Source organism: Acipenser ruthenus, chromosome 11 (assembly GCF_902713425.1).
Source record: "Acipenser ruthenus chromosome 11, fAciRut3.2 maternal haplotype, whole genome shotgun sequence".
Classification (NCBI taxonomy): domain Eukaryota; kingdom Metazoa; phylum Chordata; class Actinopteri; order Acipenseriformes; family Acipenseridae; genus Acipenser; species Acipenser ruthenus.
The window spans coordinates 12,702,025-12,723,065 of record NC_081199.1 but is presented as its reverse complement, the minus strand read 5'-3'; the positions used below and the strand labels follow the sequence as shown (position 1 = coordinate 12,723,065).

General features: G+C 40.6%; 1 protein-coding gene across 1 annotated transcript in view; it reads right to left on the bottom strand.

Moving 5' to 3' along the window:
* LOC117973351 (sodium- and chloride-dependent GABA transporter 2-like) overlaps positions 1 to 20,803 on the bottom strand; it is a 35,966-nt gene extending 15,163 nt beyond the window's left edge. The window contains exons 1-6 of the mRNA XM_059033381.1: positions 20,690 to 20,803; positions 9,554 to 9,696; positions 9,010 to 9,144; positions 5,917 to 6,057; positions 5,441 to 5,528; positions 5,188 to 5,320 (exon numbers count right to left, since the gene is read on the bottom strand). Coding sequence (XP_058889364.1) covers positions 5,188 to 5,320; positions 5,441 to 5,528; positions 5,917 to 6,057; positions 9,010 to 9,144; positions 9,554 to 9,695 — 639 coding nt within the window. The 5' untranslated portion in view covers position 9,696; positions 20,690 to 20,803. The remainder of the gene's footprint in view (positions 1 to 5,187; positions 5,321 to 5,440; positions 5,529 to 5,916; positions 6,058 to 9,009; positions 9,145 to 9,553; positions 9,697 to 20,689) is intronic.
* Positions 20,804 to 21,041: the final 238 nt, after the last annotated feature.

Sequence of the window (21,041 nt, the reverse complement as noted above, 5' to 3'; positions counted from 1 at the left end):
GAGCGCCTGTCAGCCTTAGGGCTTTCGACGGCGGTTATATCGACCATTCAGAGTGCGAGAGCGCCCTCTACTCGGTCGCAGTATGCGTATAAGTGGCAATTGTTTCATAGTTGGTGTCTGGCTGAGGGCCATGACCCGGTCTCCTGCCCTATGGCAGTGATATTACAGTTTCTGCAGAAGCTGCTAGATGAGGGGAAATCTCCCTCTACACTTAAAGTGTATTCAGCTGGTATTTCGGCTTGCCATGTACGCATTGACAGGTTATCACCTGGTTGCCATTTTCTGGCATCTCAGTTCCTAAAGGGCGCAAGACGCTTGCGGCCTCCAAGGTCGACCAGTTTACCGTCATGGAGCCTTGATGTGGTGCTAGAAGCCCTTACCAAGGCACCGTTCGTTATGTGGATATGAAGTTCGTGTCTATAAAGACTGCGTTTTTGCTATCAGTGGTATCAGCAAAACGCGTGGGCGAGTTACATGCACTTTCGGTGCATTCATCATGTACTCGTTTTGCAGGAGACGGTTCTAAGGTCTCCATGCGTCCAAATCCGGCCTTTTTACCCAACGTCATATCCCCGTTTCACATGAACCAACCAGTCGAGTTGATGGCGTTCCATCCTCCTCCTTTTTCTTCCCCAGAGGAAGAGCGGTTACACATGCTCTGCCCTGTGCGGGCATTGAGGTGTTATATTGACCGCACAAGGACTGTGAGGCAAACAGAACAGCTGTTCATATGCCATGGTTCTAAGACTTTGGGTCAGCCGTTGTCTAAGCAACGCCTTTCTCATTGGATAGTGGATGCTATTCAGTTAGCATATGATTCTATGGGCCTTCCGCCACCAGGGCAGTTGAAGGCACATTCCACTAGGGGTATGGCAACATCCTGGGCCCTCTTTAGAGGGGTGCCGATGTCTGACATTTGCGCTGCAGCCAGTTGGGTTACACCGCATACATTTACGAGGTTCTACTGGTTAAATGTACTGGAATCCTCTGCTCCGTCATTTGGAGCATCTGTGTTACACTCTATGACGCCTCAGGTTGCGGACGTGTAGAGTGGTTGACAATATGGTGTGACTATTCCACCTTAGGACAGGTGTCATTGCGAGCATAGACGCTGAGGCGCAGCTCCGCATATGCGTAGATGTACTGCCTATGCAGTTGCGTTATGACATAAGTCTGTCCTACTGCCGAGAATCCTCCCTCGCGACGGCTTGGGTACACTGTTCCCATACCTTGATGGTTATTTTCGACTTGAAAGGGAACGATAGGTTGCGGATGCAACCCCGGTTCCCTGAAAGAGAAAATAACCATCAAGCCGCGTGGTCGCTCCAGAAGCCTTCACGGCCTGAAGAGCAAAAGAGGAAGTGAGTCTCTGCGCGCTGCGTATAGTAAGCTCCCAAGGGGGCAGGCTTACGTGGCAGCTCGTGCAGAGGCCTATTGGCAGCTTTGCTATAAAAGCTCAGCCAATCGCTACTGCCTGACGGCAATATCCCATACCTTGATGGTTATTTTCTCTTTCAGGGAACCGGGGTTGCATCCGCAACCTATCGTTCTATTTTTGTAAAGTTGATAAGGTTCTGCAGCCTGAAGTGGTTGTGTATGTGTTGACGTGTACATGTATATCCATTGCTACAGCACCGGTGGACCATGATGATGGATGTCTCTTGTGTCATCTGGAAACAGTTGCATGTTCTATGTCTTACCTGATGAAGGCAGTCTGTGGTAGCTTGTGTTGTCTGGTTCATTTGGCTGCTTAAAAACCCTAACGCCACATTTCCTTGATTTTGTGGTGATGAGTTCAAACCTAACTGCTGCATTAACATAGTTTTTTGCAATGAACGTCCTTGCTTTTCATTTTATTTTCATTATGAACTACACCACTTCTGTGGAGGTGTTCCCTAAATGACTGTTGCATTTTACACATTTTATTAGACATGTTAATGCAAAGAGTGCAGACTCAGGAATTCCAGCAAAATAGTAAAACAATGTTGATTGTTTGTATCTACGTAGTTTTTAAATCTATGATGATCTATTGTAAGGTAAGAAATGAAGTGTCTCTTAAGGTGGGTTCACACTAGACAACATAAGTGACTTAACATAGTTTGAACAGGTTTTAGTGGACAAGACATAAGGTTCATTTCACAAGGTCTCAAAATGCCTCTTATGTTTTGTCCATAAAAACCTGTTTAATTATTATCCAATAGAAACATTAACAGTAATATATATATATATATATATAAATAGTTTTTACAATTTAGCAAGGGTTTAACACATTGCTCACTTCACTAAAGTTAGAATTTTAAGGGATTCTATTAATGTAATGTTAAACTACAGTTACAGTGTGATTTTACTGCTGTTTTGGTGTTAAACTGCAGTTACAACGTGATTCTATCAAATGTCATCTTAAACTGCACTTACAATGCGATTATACATCTCCGTTGAAAGTGTCACAAAAAATTGTGTCAAAGAGGGCAACTTGCATTTTTTTTGTTTGTTTGTTATAAAAGACACATTCTGATAAGGTACCAGTGTTGCTAATGGGAACAAAATTCTATTCCTTAACCTTTTCTAATATGAGACCATTATACATACATACATACATACATATATATATATATATATATATATATATATATATATATATATATATATATATATATATATATATATATATATATATGTCTCGATCATCATTGAACAGAAATGAAAGCTTCACACAGATTGTTTTAAATTCGTTAGATGTCTCCGCACTCTAGGCTATACATTTGGTTAAAACTGTGTCACATCACATTGAAGAAATTGTACCCGTGTAACATAATGAAACTGGAAATACCGACCCCATATTACCAGTAAGAGCTTCTCGATGAGCAATCCCAAGCGATACAAAAAAAATGAAATTGGTGGATAGCCAATAAACACCGGAAAAACTGTGGAAATGGTTAATCAATTCACGTTGCCTTTCCCCTATCCCCATTAAAAAAATAAAATCTACTACGAAAATAATAATAAGTACATTTCCCAGTGCTGCTGGGCAATGTCCCGCCTTCCTGACTTGCATCTATCATTGATTCGTTCTGAATACTCTAAACCCGCCCCAACTACGGCATGACAGCACATTCCTACATTTCTATTGGAGACTCCGCTTGCGAGATTTAAAACCACATTATAATCTCTAAAAATAGCTAAAAAAAATAAGCACAGAAAAATACAATTAATAAAACCCGAAAAACAGAAGCCCTAAATATATGTAAGTGCTCATTCACCTTGTATTATTGAATGACGTTTTGGTATGCATTCTGGGAGCTGTAGTTCAGATTGGAGCGCGCGTCTATGTGATTGCATTGTTTACAGGCTCTCCCAGAACTACAGATCCCAGTGGCCTGACGTCACTTACTCAGTTTTGCTGACCCAATCAGCAAACGGCTCGTGTAACAAGCACACTCCTTTAGGGGCAGGATTCCTTGCTGAGTACTAGCCGGTTGTCTTTATTATTATTAATAACGCAGGAACTGTTTCATATATTTTTTTTTTTTTACCAGACCTTCGAAAGGCCCTACCACAGCACAAACCATGTGTACATTACTCGGCTTGGTGCAGAAATTCAGTACCGTGTAGCCTGTACATGAGAACAAAGAAATAAAATAAAAACAAACATGTAAAGTATCGGGGGAAAAAAGGCAAATTTTACTAAAAAAAACAAAACAAACAAAAAAACAGGTATCCATATCTCAGAAACCACAAGGTGGCGTCATGAAACTCTCACGCTTTCACAACATTGCAAGTCAATGGAACATGCAAATCTGTAATATATATATATTATAAGAAAGAGTAGCGTCGCCTTTAAGAAATGGCGGCGCCATTAAAAAACAAACAGCACCCAGGAACTTGAGCACTAATGGATAGGGCGGGGTTCCTGGGGTATATAAGGAAGTAGGGCAGGACAGTACGGGGTGATTGTGGGGAGCACCGCTGGATCGTCCTGCTGAAAAGTACCCAGAAAGTAAAGAGTGTGTTACAAAGTATCGTAAGGTAAAGTGAACGTTTTGTTTGGTTTGAATAAGAGTTTTGTTTTTGGTAAACTGTGAGCGTTTTCATCTTGGTGAGGTAGTCTTTTGTTTTGACGAGTTTAATTTATTTTATGAAACGTTTGTAGATAAACGCCGCTCCACAGTGTTAAGTTGAAGCAGTCCCGCAGCTTCCGTGACGGTTGGGCACCGTCACAGCTGCCGTCTGATTGACTGTGTAAAATACCCGGGACCTGAAGGGTAATTGTGCATGCACGCGCTGCAGGAGCAGCGGGTTGAAACAAAAAAAAGTGGACTGAGGCAACAGTCTGGTTTGCAGGACGCAGTTTATTGTGAGACATACAGGAACCACATTATATACAGGTGTGTGGAAAGTGTGGACATTGGGCGTGGACTCTGGGACACTCGTGTGTGTTCTGGAATCTACCAGGACATTGGCTGCCGGGGTCCTTTCCCCACAGTCTGGATATTATTCATTAACGCTGTTGGGTACGTCTTTTGGAGGTGGGTCACAGGAGTGGCCTTCCAGGAGCCCTTCTTCAGAGGGGCTCGTTCCATACTCCAGCAGAGGGTGTTTTCTTTATTCTTACCTGTGTTGCAGAGAGACTCCAGCAAGGGGGAGTCTGTGGATACTTACCCGTGTTGCAGAAACCCGCCAGCCGAGGGAGCCCGTCTGACTACTTGGAATACAAAGCTACTACCGCTGGGAGAGCCTACGGTGACCCCTTTCCGTAGACGGCCCTCTTGGGAGGACTTGTACAGGCCTCGGCCTGCAGGACATGGTATTCTGAAATAGTTAGAGAGGGGCGAAGAAGTGAGTCAGTTAGTGACCCGTACAGGGCAATAAGTTATAAAAGGAAAGTGTTGGTGTCTGAATATTGTAAATAAAAGTTACTTGCCTGAAAGTTCTACGTGTCTGTGCCAGTCGGTGGAAGCAGCAAAGGAGTAACCCGCAGGGTACCCCACCAATTTGTTACAATATGTATATATATATATATATATATATATATATATATTACACACACACACACACGTTGATTCTGTTGTGGAAAGGAGAAGAGGGTTTGAGAGCCAGTTATACATGAAAGGAACTGGGCTGGATGCATCTCGACTGGTGTCGCTTTGCAAGTCAAATTCCTGCACGTGTGCCTCGTCGCGCCCTCACCTTTCCTGTGGATTTGACTCCCTTCCAGACACAGAAATAGCAGATAATCCAGGCGAGCAGGAGACACAGCGTCATCTCCCAGTGCAGGCTGCCCACCTCCTCAATCCCACCAGAGATCTTCAGCACCCGCCTCCTAAAGGGACCAGGACACATACACAGTCAAACAGGGATAATCAGTGTTTCTACACCGTATTGAGAGTCAATGAAAAATACTGTAAACAAACATGTGCATGCGTGGATTTAACTAACGTACTCCCAGAACTCCAGGGCTGGGGACGTGGCGTTCTTGGGAACAGTCCAGTTAGAAGTGAGGTTCTGCTTGTCGAATTCCACACAGGTACCTGTCAGACACGGGGAAGGGAAGGCAGAGGATAACTTCAGAAAGGAAAGCGACAAACAGTTCCAGACTGGGGGGATAATTAACTGCTATTGAAGCAGGTTCCTCTGGGTAGCTACCTGGAGATATAAAACAGTACCTGCTGGAGTGTGAAGGAGAGAGGCATGTCCCATAGGGAAAGAACACATATTTTAAATATATGCAATGTAACCATTTTATATGTTACATATATGCATCACATATCCATATATTTATGTACATATAATCTTAATATGTTTTTAAATATAAACAAACTATAAATGTGTCATGACCACAATAAATGATATAATGTAACTTGATTAGAATGCATTAAGAGTGCTACCATTCCCTCACTGCCCTCCCAGTCAGAGTACCTGTATTCCAGGTGTTTCTGCAGCTGGCCCAGGGCAGCTCCCAGCTGAAGGAGTGGAAAAAGTAGAAGAGAGCCCAGGCCAGGATAATGATGTAATAGATAATTGTGTAGACAACGATCAACTGACTGGCATAACCCACACCTGGAGAGAGGGGAGGAGGAGGGGGAAGCACACAAGAAGATATGAAGATTGACATCCACTTCTGGTACTGCAAGGCTTTTCATGTATTTAATATATTTAACAAGTAACTGATGCAAAGTATTCACACAGTTCACTGCAGACATGTGGCTGAAAGAGCAGAAGGTTAAGACTTGAACAAGCCCTCTTGTATACAAGCTTTGCACAGTAATTTTCTGTGCTTTTCCCCATGGTTATACCATGCATTTACCATGCTTTACAGTACCTCTGGGCTTTACGATGCTTACCTATTCTTTGCTATGCATTCACAATCAGAGACACTGGGTTATATGCCCATGCTCCATCAATATTCTGTAATGCAGGACCAGCACCACCAATGTTCGAGCTTATATATAATAATTGTACGTACCGTTTGTTGGGACTGCTATCTATACACAATAATATGCTAAAATACTTGAGAAACAGTGTACCTATCGAATAACGTTTCACATCAGATTAGTTTAACAGGTAAATCAGCGTTATTTCTCCTTCGTTAGCAGTGAAAGCCTTCACAGACCAGCGGCTCTTGCACAAAGTGACGAAACCAGAAAGGGTCAGATTGTGTCAGGGTCCACTTTTTTTTTGTCATTTCCAAGTACAATATTATATTTGTGTATTTTATTTGTGTATTCAATATTATGGTAGTGCGTTGTTAGTCTGCCTACCAAGCCTACTGAAATAGACACAATTTCCTTAATGACTTTGTTTTGTGAACTGAACAGCGCCAATGTTCTTTACTAAGCAGTCTGTGCACTAATCAATAATTACTTCAATCTTTGTAGGAATACTAATGTATAATTAAGTGGACTCGTACACATGTTTTATTATGTACCAATTGTATCTGTCCTGGTTTGCTGGCTTCATTATGTTGGTGTAGTTCAGCTGCATGCACTATGTCCTGTCCATATGACAGACACAATAACAATAGTGTATGAGACGGTAGTGTTTATACAAAATATATATATACAGTATATATCAAATATCCTAGGAGATATAGGCAATTTAATTTATAATCCAAGTTACAAAAGATGAAATTCTTACTTCAGTTGTGTATATGCAGTTAAACATTATAATGTAATATATGCTGTAGCAGGGCAGTAGAAAACCCTGCACATATAAAAGGGGGCAGGGCAGGTACTCCCCGCCCCTGTACAGTTGTTTTATTTTGTATTTGTTTATTATTATTGTTATGATTTATATATGTATGTATATGATTGCGAAGCCATAGTTTGTTTTGCTTTTGCAGCGTGGATGGGAAGCCCCATCCACATTAAAAACCTCGTGCAGAAGGTGACCATCTCCCGAGTTAATTAATTGTTTAATATGTTGCTAATCGGGAGATGGTCATCTGTATAAAAGCCTGCAGTTTTCTGTGTTCCGGGTGGAGAGGAGTCTTGTGGGTTCTAGGAAGGAGGAACAAGAGTGAGGTAAACTGAAAACGAAACTCAAAGTAATCTGTGTCCGTGAAGGCTACTGCCCAGCCTGAGCGATCTGTGTGTTTAGTGTTCGTGACTTGTTGCGTGACCTTTTTATTTCTCTCTGTGAGCAAGTGTTTTTGTTTGAATATTTATTTTATTTGTTTCAATAAACGCCGCCGCACCTTTGCACCACACTATTTTGCCTTTGTTTTTGTTCCTGCTTCTGGCCTGATGTCACCACTTAGCCATCCCTGTCACATGTGCATATTTTCATTATTTATTAATTTTATTGGTAGCACTTTATAATATGGTCCAATAATAAACACTTTAGTAACCCTTTATTGATGATGAATACATAGTATATGTAAATAAATCCTGTTTGCCTGCAGGGGGACATATCAACTTCAACCTCCATCTGGATCTCCTGCCTGTCACTCAGCAGGAAATGTACACATCCACACAGCAGACGGCTACTCTGTCACAAGCATTAATACCCTGTATCTTTCTAAACAAGGGACTTAGGGGAGCTCTCTAATAAAATCTAAATCTCAAAACAATAATTGTGTGAATATAGTAATTGTTACAGCTGTGTATAATGGTATTTAAAACAGGATTCATTTATCAGACTTTTTACATATCCGCCCTTACTCTGGTCCCACGGCAGTTGGATACACAACTAATTCCTGTATATGATTTTGAATTTAGTATTGGTCATGGCTTTTTATCTTAACCCTTTGAGTGATTTTTTCCATGTATATATTGCAGAATAAAGCTGTTACATCCCACCATTTCAAGCCACATGTAAAAATTGTACAGTTGTTTTGTTCAGCTTTCAGTGCATTGAGGAAACAGGTTCATTTAGAGATATTTAAAAAGAAGTGGTTTTCCTGCATAGCCTCCATGTTGTCTTGGCTGCTCTTGTTGCTTCACAGCCACACAGATTAGCTATCAACCTCGTATTAATATTTTGGAACAGCCTGCTGCCATCTCCCTTTGTCCTTCTTATTACTCTGTTGTATCTGTATGTGCTGTGAACTCTCTCTCTCTCTCTCTCTCTCTCTCTCTCTCTCTCTCTCTCTCTCTCTCTCTCTCTCCCCTTCAGCTCAGTATGCACTTGTGTAATCAACGCTTGTGAAAGGATCCATTGGGGTACAGATACTGTGTAATTCTGTTTTACATGGCAAAGTAAATACACTTATTAACAGATAGATTTGCACCCAGGTTTATTGCAGCCCTGTCTACAGTGTTGTTTGAAAACTCAGCAGGCAAACGTTTCTATTACCTACATCGGTGTGGATATTGAAAATAAAATCTTCAGAAAAATGACACTTGAAGGTTATTAAGGATGTGCAAGAATGTGTTATTTAAAAGCCTTGATTACCCCTATAAATTAATGCCTTCCTCGGTGTGATGGTAAGACATTTCCTTTTGGATTTTGTTTGGTGCCTTATAATAATTTATGATTAAAGAGTTAATTAACAGACAATGATTCTCTTGCCTTCAAAGAGGGGGCAGATTTTCCTCCAGGCGGTGATGCCCCCCTGGCTGGTGTACTGCCCCAGAGCTGTCTCCAGGAGGAACAGAGGTATCCCGCAGAACACCAGGAACAGCAGGTAAGGGACGAAGAACACGCCTGTTTGAAGAAACATTGTGAGGTAGGCTAAATACTCCTTGACAGTTTATCTCACTGTGGAATTAGGCCAAATACTGAAGCAAGATTCATTTGCAGCTTTTATATTTACATATAAGTGAGACGTGTCAGCAATTCCATTTGCATAACAAATTTGTCAGTAATGGGAGGAAAAATGTAATTGATAGTTATGTCCCTGGTCGATTTAATGAGGTTAAAAGCTCTATAACCACGAATGCAGACAAGCCCGGCTCTTTTATAGAGTAATTGAGATGCTCGCTGGGAGTATGCAGGGTCACCAGTTCACGCCCACCCTCTGCCCTGTGACACAAACAAGAGACTGCTGACTATTACACTGCCACAGAAGAAGAGTGCACACAAATGTAGGGAAATGCACAATACTGTCACACACCTCCTCCGTTTTTGTAGCACAGATAGGGGAACCTCCACACATTTCCCAGCCCGACAATCTGCCCGGCAACAGCCAGGATGAACTCTGTTTTGCTTGCCCATTGGCCCCTCGCCTTGATTGTTGCCCCCTTCTGAACTTCCATCCTGCACACAAGAAGATCATAAGAAAAGGGGTTGATTGAGTTCACTGCAGTAGCGCTGGACAGAACCATCACATTGCCCAGCAAACAAATCTCAGCTTGTAAAGACTTATTTCATAATGCAGGTTGCCATACTTTGCTGTCAGTCTTCAAAGGGCAGTGTATAGAGATGGGATGGGGGGGGGGGGCAGTCCTACACTTGATTGCTTACACTTTGGGAGGGTCATTGCTGGGGAAGCTGCAATGTTGCATAACCTTCATTTGAATGACCTTAGCTGCAGCTAAGGTCATTTTGAATGACCTTAGCTGCTGCAATAGTGTTTGCCGCTCATCCTATTTTTGTGTCGTCTGCAAATTTAAGAAATTTGCTTACTATACCAGAATCTAAATCATTAATGTAGATTAGGAATAGCAGAGGACCTAATACTGAGCCCTGTGGTACACCACTGGTTACCTCGCTCCATTTTGAGGTTTCTCCTCTAATCAGTACATTCTGTTCTCTACATGTTAACCACTCCCTAATCCATGTGTATGCATTTCCTTGAATCCCTACTGCGTTCAGTTTGAGAATTAATCTTTTAGGCAGGACTTTGTCAAAAGCTTTCTGGAAATCTAAATAAATCATGCTGTATGCTTTGCTATTATCCATTGTCGATGTTGCGTCCTCAAAAAAATCAAGCAGGTTAGTTAGACGCGATCTCCCTTTCCTAAAACCATGCTGACTGTCTCTCAGGATACTTTTACCATATAGGTAATTTTTCATTTTGGATCTTATTATAGTTTCCATAAGTTTACATATAATAGAAGTCAGGATTATTGGTCTGTAGTTACTTGGTTCGGTTTTGTCTCCCTTTTTGTGGATTGGTATTACTTTTGCAATTCTCCAGTCTGTCGGTACAACCCCTGTGTCAAGAGGCTGTTGCATGATCTTGGTTAGCGGTTTGTAAATAACTTCTTTCATTTCTTTAAGTACTATTGGGAGGCTCTTATCCGGCCCAGGGGATTTGTTTATTTTAAGAGCTCCTAGTCCCTTTAACACTTCTGCCTCTGTTATGCTAAAGTTATTTAAAACTGGATAGGAACAGGTCGACATGTGGGGCATGTTGTCTGTATCCTCCTTTGTAAAAACTTGTGAAAAGTAATCATTTAATATATTTGCTATTTTTTTTTTCTTCGTCTATGATTTTGCCATTTGTGTCTCTTAGACATTTAACCCCCATCTTTGAATGTTCTCTTGCTGTTATAATATTGGAAAAACATTTTGGAATTGGTTTTAGCCCCCTTAGCAATGTTCATTTCTATCTCTCTCTTTGCCTTTTTATTATTATTATTATTATTATTAGTATTATTATTATTATTAGTATTATTAATAAACTAACTTATTTCTAACTTCCTTTTTGACTTGTGTTTGCAGTTCCAAGTACTCTTTCTGTGTACTTTGTTTTTGGTCCCTTTTAAATGCTCTGTAAAGTGCCTTTTTTGCTGAATTTTTTTTTAAAATTGATCTATTAAACCATTTGGGCCATTTTGTTTTAGATTGAGATGTGTCTACTTTTGGGATGTAATTGTTTTGCGTTTTCTTTTCTAAAATTGTAAATCTTAGCTTTAGTCATTACTTTTAGGGTTTTAAAAATCACTTCAAATGAGTCCATGTTGTGGTCTGAGTTTGCCAATGGCTCTCTGACTTCTGTTTTAGTTATTATGTCTTTGTTATTTGAAAAGACTAAATCAAGGCATGCCTCCCCTCTAGTCGGTGCCTTGACAAATTGCATTAAGAAGCAGTCATTTGTCATTTCCACCATTTCAATTTTGTCCATCGTGCTCCCCACCGGGTTTTCCCATTTTATATGGGGGAAGTTGAAATCCCCCATTAGTATGGCTTCTCCTTTGCTACACACATTTCTAATGTCATTGTATAACAGATTATTTTGCTCAGCGTCTGAATTTGGTGGTCTATAGCATGCTCCTAGTATTGTGCCCTTTGAATTTTTGTCCATTATTCTGACCCATAGTGAATCGGCATTGTTTTCTTCGTCCAGATTTAACACCTCGGCTTCAAGACTATTTCTTATATATAGCGCTACCCCTCCGCCTCTTCTGTTCTGCCTGTCTTTCCTATACAGCGTGTACCCACTAACATTATATTTGTCTCCATCACTCTCAGACAACCAAGTTTCTCTAACACCTATCACATCGTAGCTACTTGTTAGTGCAGTAGCTTCAAGTTCTATCATTTTGTTTCTGAGACTTATAGCATTTAGATAAATACATTTAATGGATTTAATGGCTGTCTTACCTGAGTTGTTGTCCTTGTTTTGATGTGGTCTCCCTTCTGTTTTTTCTTGTTTTCTCTTGTTTCCTTTCTAGTTTAAATGCTTCTGAACCTCCTCAAGGATCCTTTCTGTGAGTAGATTGGTTCCATTTTTGTTTAAGTGCAGTCCGTCCCGCCTATATAGATAGTCCTTGTTGTAGAATGTGCTCCGATGTTCAAGAAAGATGGAGCCTTCCTGTGTGCACCACGATTTCAGCCATGCATTTTGATTTTGTATTTCCAGCTCTCTGTATGGTCCTTTGCACGGTGCCGGCAGTATCCCAGAAAATACCACAGTTTTGGTCTTGTCTTTTAATTTCCTTCCTAGCTCTCTGAATTTGTTTTGCAGGGATCTTGGCCTGTCTCTTCCAATGTTGTTTGTATCAATGTGGACGACTACTACCGGGTCGTCTCCTGTTCATTCTAGGAGCCTGTCCACATTCTCAGTGATGTGCGTGACAGAGGCTCCTGGAAGGCAGCATACTGTTGTAGTAAGGGGGTCCAAACTGCGAACTGAACTTGCTGTGTTTCTGAATATGGAGTCCCCAACAATCATGACCTCCCTTCTTTTTGCTGCACTGTTTATAGGGTCCTGGATATTGTTCCTTTTGTTCTCTTGATGTTGGTTTTGATCATCTAAATTCTGAAGTGGCTCAAATTTGTTGGATGTTTTGATTTCTGGTGGTTGTGTTTGACAAAGTTTCTTTTTTCCGTGCTTCTGCCTACCTCAACCCAGCTGTTTTGACCATCTTCCATCTCCCTGGTGACTTTTAGTCTAATAGGGGTGCTGACTTCCATGAATTGCATGAATTGTGGGTGTGCCAACTCCTCAAGCTCCTGTTGCTGTCTCATTTCCTCCAGCTCCATTTCTAGCCTGCTTACTAGTTTAAGTCCTGGATCGTGTGGCACTTTACACACACTTGACTGAGCTCTGCTGGGTTTTCTCGGATTTCTCACATCACGCAGGTGTCACGGATTACTGGCTTACTCTTCTCTGTATGGGAAGTATTAGCGTATTTGAGGGAGTACACTTTGTTCATGGCTGGGCCATCCACGCATGATTGTGTCTGACAGCTTCTGGAGTGCCGTGTCTGCAGCTTTGTGTTCACACAGTTCCTTGAGTCTAGTAGACGAGATGTGTGTAACTGTCATGACTTCAAATTCATCTTGCTCATCACTGTGCTGTGAAGTACTTTTTTTCGGAGCACATGACAATGTATCAGCAAGGTAGAGTTATTTTCTTTTCTTGTAGATTAGATTTATATTGAATTTCTGCAGTTTGAGCACCATGCGTTGTAAACGTGCTGGTGCAGTGTGCAGTGGTTTGCTCTTGATTGTAACCAGTGGTTGGTGATCGGTTTCAATGGTCACTGGCTTTCCATAGATGTAGTCGTAAAATTTGAAACAGGCAAAGACAACTGTTAGAAGTTCCTTTTCGATTTGTGCGTAACGGGTCTCAGTTTGTGTGAGTGTGCGGGAGGCATAGGCAATTGGTTTACCTCCCTGAAGGCATGCTGCACCAAGACCATACTAAGATGCATCGCAAGTTAAAGTGACAGGTTTTTTTAACGTTGTAATATTTGAGAACTGGTGGGCTGGTTATACTTGCTTTCAATGAGTCAAAAGCTGCGTGGTGTTGCTTCAACCAACACCATTCTGTGTCTTTGTATGTTAGCAAACACAATGGATCTGATATGTCGCTGAAGTTAGGGATACATTTTCTTAGATAGTTTGTCATTCCCAGAAAGCGTTGGATAGCTGTAGTGTTTTCTGGGGCAAGCATCTCATTGATTGCTTTAATCTTTACTGGGTCAGGCTTCAGACCTTCGTCTGTAAACAGGTGTCCAACATAGCCCATTTGTTTCAGTCTGAACTTGCACTTAAGAGGGTTGAGTTTTAGACTGACTTTGTGTGCACAGTCTAGTATTTTCTTTAAATTGGCATTGTGTTCTTGGAAACCATTTCCTCCAACAATGATGTCATCAACAATGATGACACAGAGATATCCTGCAAAGATTTGTTCCATGGTATGTTGAAATACTTCCGATGCAGAATTGATTCCAAAAGGCATTCTGATAAACCTGTACCTCCCAAAAGGAGTGTTGAATGTTGTGCGCAATGAAGACACCTTGTCCAGAGTTGTTTGCCAGAAAGAGCTCTTTGCATCCAGTACAGAGAAAACTGTTGCATTTGGCATTTGTGCTGAAACTTCCTCAATGGTATGCATGGGGTGGTTTGGACACTTTTGTGCTTTATTGAGGTCCTGTGGATCTATGCAAATGCGTATGTGATCAGAGCCTTTCTTGTGCGTTGCCACCATTGATGAGACCCATTATGTCGAGATGGGTGTGATCACTCCTAAAAGTGCCATTCTGTCCAGTTCAGCTTTTACTTTGTTCTGCATTGCCAAGGGATTCTGCATGGCGGTCTCACAACAGGAATTTCATTTGAATCAACCATCATTGAGTATGTGACTGGATGTTTGTGGATGTGACTGGGCAGCAGTGTGGAGTAGTGGTTAGGGCTCTGGACTCTTGACCGGAGGGTTGTGGGTTCAATCCCCAGTAGGGGACACTGCTGTTGTACCCTTGAGCAAGGTACTTTACCTAGATTGCTCCAGTAAAAACCCAACTGTATAAATGGGTAATTGTATGTGAAATAATGTATAATGTGATATCTTGTAACAATTGTAAGTCGCCCTGGATAAGGGCGTCTGCTAAGAAATAAATAATAATAATAATAATGTTTGCCTAGTTTGTCATCAAAGAAATCAGCAAAATCTGAAAATATGATCTAAGACAGACTGGAATTTTGGTTGATATCTATCTGGTGGATTTATTTGTTTATAGTTATCAAGTCCATGCGAAGACAATCAGGTATACCAAGTAATGGTTGCACATTTCTCTTGACTACATGAAACAGCAAGGTGTACAATCTTCCTGTTGTGTGACACTCAAGGAAAGCTGTGCCTGCAGTGTGGATCACATTGCCTCCATATGCAATAAGTTTTGTGATCTTTGCTGTGTTCAGATTCTCTGTGTCTTTCACATGAAGGTATGTGTCCATTGACATCACATTGCATTTTGTGCCAGTGTCCACTTTCAGCTTGACAGGATTTCCATTAATTTGAATTGTGCAGTAGATTTCATTGTTATCTTTGCTCTTGTTTATTTCCCATGTTTCAATGGTGTATTGCTGTAAGTCCATCAACATAAAACAAGTCCTCACTGTCGCTTGAGCTATGCGCTGGTTCCAGCTTGTTGACAGATCTTTGGCCTTTTGTATGGTTCTGTGTGTACTGCAAAGATTTTCAGCATCTTTTGAAATGATTCCATTTCTCACATTTGTGGCACTGCTGTCCATATGCTAGGCATGTGTCTCGTTTTGCAGGGTGGTTGCCTCCACAATTGTTGCAGTTTACAATGCATTGCTGTGTGTACCACTCTTGCTGTGGCTTTGACCTTGTTTCCTGTCGCTTATTTCTTGTATCTTTATGCTGTATACTGCCAACATTGGTTGATGTGTGCTTTGGAGTTGCCAGTGTTTTGGAGTGCTGTTCAGTAAGTTCATTTATTTGACACACACTTATATTTTTGCTAGAGTGAAATCATTTTCATGTAGAAGTATTGTTCTGACACTATCACTGATAATACCACAAACAAGTCTATCTCTGATTAGTTTCTCTTGCAGAATGCTGAAGCTGCAGCTTTTTGCTTTATTTTGCAAGTCACTCACGTATGCTTCAATTGTTTCTCCTTGTTTTTCATTGCGTGTGTCTCTCCATTGTTATATTTGTTTGTGGATTGCAGAGCTCACAATTTGTTTGAGACATATTGGAGCTTCCCTGGATTCAGCAGGTGTGATAATGTCTGTGCCCCTTTCAGCTAGTACAGCTGGAGCATAAACAAATGAACATTCCTGTTCAATAGCCTCTGGTCCTGCAAGGTTGAGTATGTAAGCTTGCGTTCTGGCAGGTTTATCATTGTGTGCCGCCACTATGAAAATGTCTTTGTCTTTTTCCTGTTTGAAAACTTGCCAATGTACAGCAACATTACCATCTAAGACAAGAGGGTCTGGTCTGTTAAATCTATCTGCCATTATTGTTTATTAACAATAATGTTTATTATTATTCCTTGGAATTAAGCTCCGCTTCTGACACCATGTCGAGTGACGAGTGGTAAGACAGTTTAGTTCACTTAAACAAGTTTGTATTTATTAGCATAACAGAAATCCATTAGACGCCTTCACTCCAGCCATCGTAGAACAAGCACCGAGTGTCAACAGTACTCGGATGTAGAATATAAAGTACGGTGTCCCATTCAATACACACGCAGTAGGACACGCGTGATTCAAGTATTCTACACAGTCCTTAGAAATTCTGCCATGTGATTGGTTAAAACCTCATCACATGACCAAAAACAGAAATATCTATTGCTCTGTGGCACTGTTTTCGGTCAATAGTTTGTTTTTTTTCCGCTCTCATCACACTGAGCGTCCTCCTCTCCACACACAGCAAAGCACAATGCCGGACAAACCCGCGTTTGTTCATCGATTTTGTGACATAACAGAAAAAGAATTACAAAACATACTACAAAACAAAGATGCTGCAAACACAAAACCATCATAAAAACATCACTTTCAATGTTTTATGACTTCCTAAATTCAAACAAATCCACCTTGACAATATAAAAATACAACACAACGAGAAAGTAATTTACTATTTAAAACTAACATTTAATTCAAGTAATAGTCTTGACTGATTCATAAAACAAATATGAACTACAGACCTTGGCTCATAGTGGGAAACTGGAGACCCCAAGGGAAGAACTATACTTACCTAACTATAGTTACCTGCGGCTTCGGGCATTATAGTCCCCTGTACGTAACTACAGTTCTTCCCTTGGGGACCATAGTTTTACATACAGTATATACTGTATACGTGTGTGTGTGTGTGTGTGTGTGTGTGTGTGTGTGTGTAACAAGAGAGTCATTTGTGCCCTACAATGCTTACTATTGAAGAGGTGCTGACCAGTACAAGGTCATTGTATGTAGTGAAGGTAGAGTCTCTTCGGTAATACAAAAGTTCAAAAATCTTTGAGCCAAACATTCATAGTGGCACTCTCACGTTGTTCTTAATCAGAAGGATTCAATACTTCACTCCTGCCCATTTATATGCATCTAAAGAATCTCTTTATTTGTTTAAAAACGTGGTTGTAAAACAGACAGACAAACAAGGTATTTTGACACCTAACGTGTCTTCATCAGATTCACATTCATTGTGAATTAGAGCGTGGCTTTGTATTTATACCATTCAGCTAACAATTAGTTTAATATGGCATATGTGTCTCAATTAGATCATTTATTTACTCAATAAAACATTGAATAATGAGGTTAGTATACAAGTATACTAATCAGTTAGGCAAACAATCAATTATCCTATGTGTATTAGTTAATCTAGTCATTTTATAAGCAATTGAATAACCTTTATATGAAGAGTATACTATTATTTAATTAAGCAAACTTGATATTAACAGTTTTTCATTATCCTAAACTTCAAAAGATAACTTGTCATTTGTATAGTCCATCAATCATGTGTAGCCTACAACCATCAATGTAAATATGGAATACTGACATTAGCAATATATATTCAAGCTTATATATATATATATATATATATATATATATATATATATATATATATATATATATATATATATATATATATAAATACACACACAGTACTGTGCAAAAGTTTTAGGCAGGTGTGAAAAAATGCTGTAAAGTAAGAATGCTTTCAAAAATAGACATGTTAATAGATTATATTTATCAATTAACTAAATGCAAAGTGAGTGAACAGAAGAAAAATCTAAATCAAATCCATATTTGGTGTGACCACCCTTTGCCTTCAAAACAGCATCAATTCTTCTAGGTACACTTGCACAAAGTCAGGGATTTTGTAGGCATATAGTCAGGTGTATGATTAAACAATTATACCAAACAGGTGCTAATGATCATCAATTCAATATGTAGGTTGAAACACAATCATTAACTGAAACAGAAACAGCTGTGTAGGAGGAATAAAACTGGGTGAGGAACAGCCAAACTCGGCTAACAAGGTGAGGTTGCTGAAGACAGTTTACTGTCAAAAGTCATACACCATGGCAAGACTGAGCACAGCAACAAGACACAAGGTAGTTCTACTGCATCAGCAAGGTCTCTCCCAGGCAGAAATTTCAAGGCAGACAGGGGTTTCCAGATGTGCTGTCCAAGCTCTTTTGAAGAAGCACAAAGAAACGGGCAACGTTGAGGACCGTAGACGCAGTGGTTGGCCAAGGAAACTTACTGCAGCAGATGAAAGACACATCATGCTTACTTCCCTTCGCAATCGGAAGATGTCCAGCAGTGCCATCAGCTCAGAATTGGCAGAAAACAGTGGGACCCTGGTACACCCATCTACTGTCCGGAGAAGTCTGGTCAGAAGTGGCCTTCATGGAAGACTTGCGGCCAAAAAGCCATACCTCCGACGTGGAAACAAGGCCAAGCGACTCAACTATGCACGAAAACTCAGGAACTGGGGTGCAGCAAAATGGCAGCAGGTGCTCTGGACTGATGAGTCCAAATTTGAAATTTTTGGCTGTAGCAGAAGGCAGTTTGTTCGCCAAAGGGCTGGAGAGCGGTACATGAATGAGTGACTGCAGGCAACAGTGAAGCATGGTGGAGGTTCCTTGCAAGTTTGGGGCTGCATTTCTGCAAATGGAGTTGGGGATTTGGTCAGAATTAATGGTCTCCTCAATGCTGAGAAGTACAGGCAGATACTTATCCATCATGCAATACCATCAGGGAGGCATCTGATTGGCCCCAAATTTATTCTGCAGTATGACAACGACCCCAAACATACAGCGAAAGTCATTAAGAACTATCTTCAGCGTAAAGAAGAACAAGGAGTCCTGGAAGTGATGGTATGGCCCCCACAGAGCCCTGATCTCAACATCATCGAGTCTGTCTGGGATTACATGAACAGAGAGAAGCAACTGAGGCTGCCTAAATCCACAGAAGAACTGTGGTTAGTTCTCCAAGATGTTTGGGCCAACCTACCTGCCGAGTTCCTTCAAAAACTGTGTGCAAGTGTACCTAGAAGAATTGATGCTGTTTTGAAGGCAAAGGGTGGTCACACCAAATATTGATTTGATGTAGATTTTTCTTCTGTTCACTCACTTTGCATTTTGTTAATTGATAAATATAAACTATTAACATGTCTATTTTTGAAAGCATTCTTACTATACAGCATTTTTTCACACCTGCCTAAAACTTTTGCACAGTACTGTGTGTATATATATATATATATATATATATATATATATATATATATATATATATATATATATATAATTAACCCAAAAACATGATGACAAATGTTGCTGCTCCTCCAACCCATCTAACCTCATCCCTCTGCCTCTCCCCTCCTCCAGCACACTCTCTGGTGCACTCTGGAACTGTCACTCTTCTGCTAACAAAGCTGATTTCATCTCTGCCTTTGCCTCCCACCTCTCTCGCGATTTCCTTCTCTCACTGAAACCTGGCTGTCCCCTGATAACACTGTAACTCCTGCTGCCCTGTCCTCTCTCTACGTCCTGTCCAATACCCCGTGTCTCACTGGACGGGGAGGTGGGACTGGTCTTCTCGCTCCGCAGTGGTGGAATGACCTACCTACAGATGTCAGGACCGCCCAGTCCCTGCCCACATTCCGGCGCCTCCTTAAGACTCACCTCTTCAGACAACACCTGTAGAACTCCTCTGTTTTTCCCCTGGGACACTATCACCCTTCCTTAAATGGGCTTTACTTGCTCTTATCTGCCCCCTATTTTACTGCATTTAATCCTGTACTTCAGAGTACTGTAATCTGCCTAGTTTTTAATTTGTAGTATTTTGTATTTAATCATATCTTGATGTAACTATCACTGTCACTGTTATCTGCTGTATTATTGAATTGTATTTTGTCACACTTGTACTTGCTTGAACCAAAATCATTGTATTTATCTTGCTCTTATTGTATTACTTGTACTGTAACACTTGAAATGTATTTGCTTACGATTGTAAGTCGCCCTGGATAAGGACGTCTGCTAAGAAATAAATAATAAATAATAATAAAATGGAACAGTACTGAGATTCTCTTGTGACAGCGAACTCATTACATAACACATCTTTCAGGTGAAATGTTCTGGAAATAGACAACGACTGTCACATTTACAACACAAGCACCTGCAGTGCAAAACAAGGCTTTAAGTGTTCAATATAAACCATAAGGACATGTATAAAAAGGCAGGGAAGTGCAGCTCGTTCTGTAGGTTCAGTAAATATACAAACACACGATAATACCATTTGAAACACATCTATTAAATTACAACGAACTATTGAAAAACGCAGAAATTATTTGAAGAATAATGATAAGAAGCACCTTTCTCATTTGCTCCCTCCCCCTTCTCTCTTTCTTAGACTCTTGCTAGTGAAACAACAATATTTTTTAATACACGTTTTTAACCTATTTCACTCTAGAGTTTTAAAGGCTCCAATATGCTTGTAAGCTGCTAGAACAACAACATTAAAATACACTTTTAACTGAAAAGGGTTGTATACCTGTCCAGAAGGGCTGCAATACTGAACAAACACAAAGAATTGTAAACTGTACCTTTTACCCTTCAAGCTAGCTGTTGCTGGTCTTCAATATAGTTGTCTCTGGAGTGACTGTTTAAATAGTGGGGGATCTGGCGCAGCTGGTTTGGGTGTAGTGCTAGAAAGCTCCCACCTCCTTTAGTAAGTTACATAACTTGTGTAGTACCAGCTATTGGAAGTGTTAGAGTTGGGTCTCCCTGGATATTTACTTGACGAAGCTGCTACCTGATGTGGAAATCACAATGCTTAGTTTAATGCATTCACAGAAAGTTAATAAGTATTGTGACAGTAATGGTTGAGTGATGACATCAGGTCAGAAACAGATACCACACAGGCAGGCAGTACTCAGGTGCAAAAGCGCACTGCGG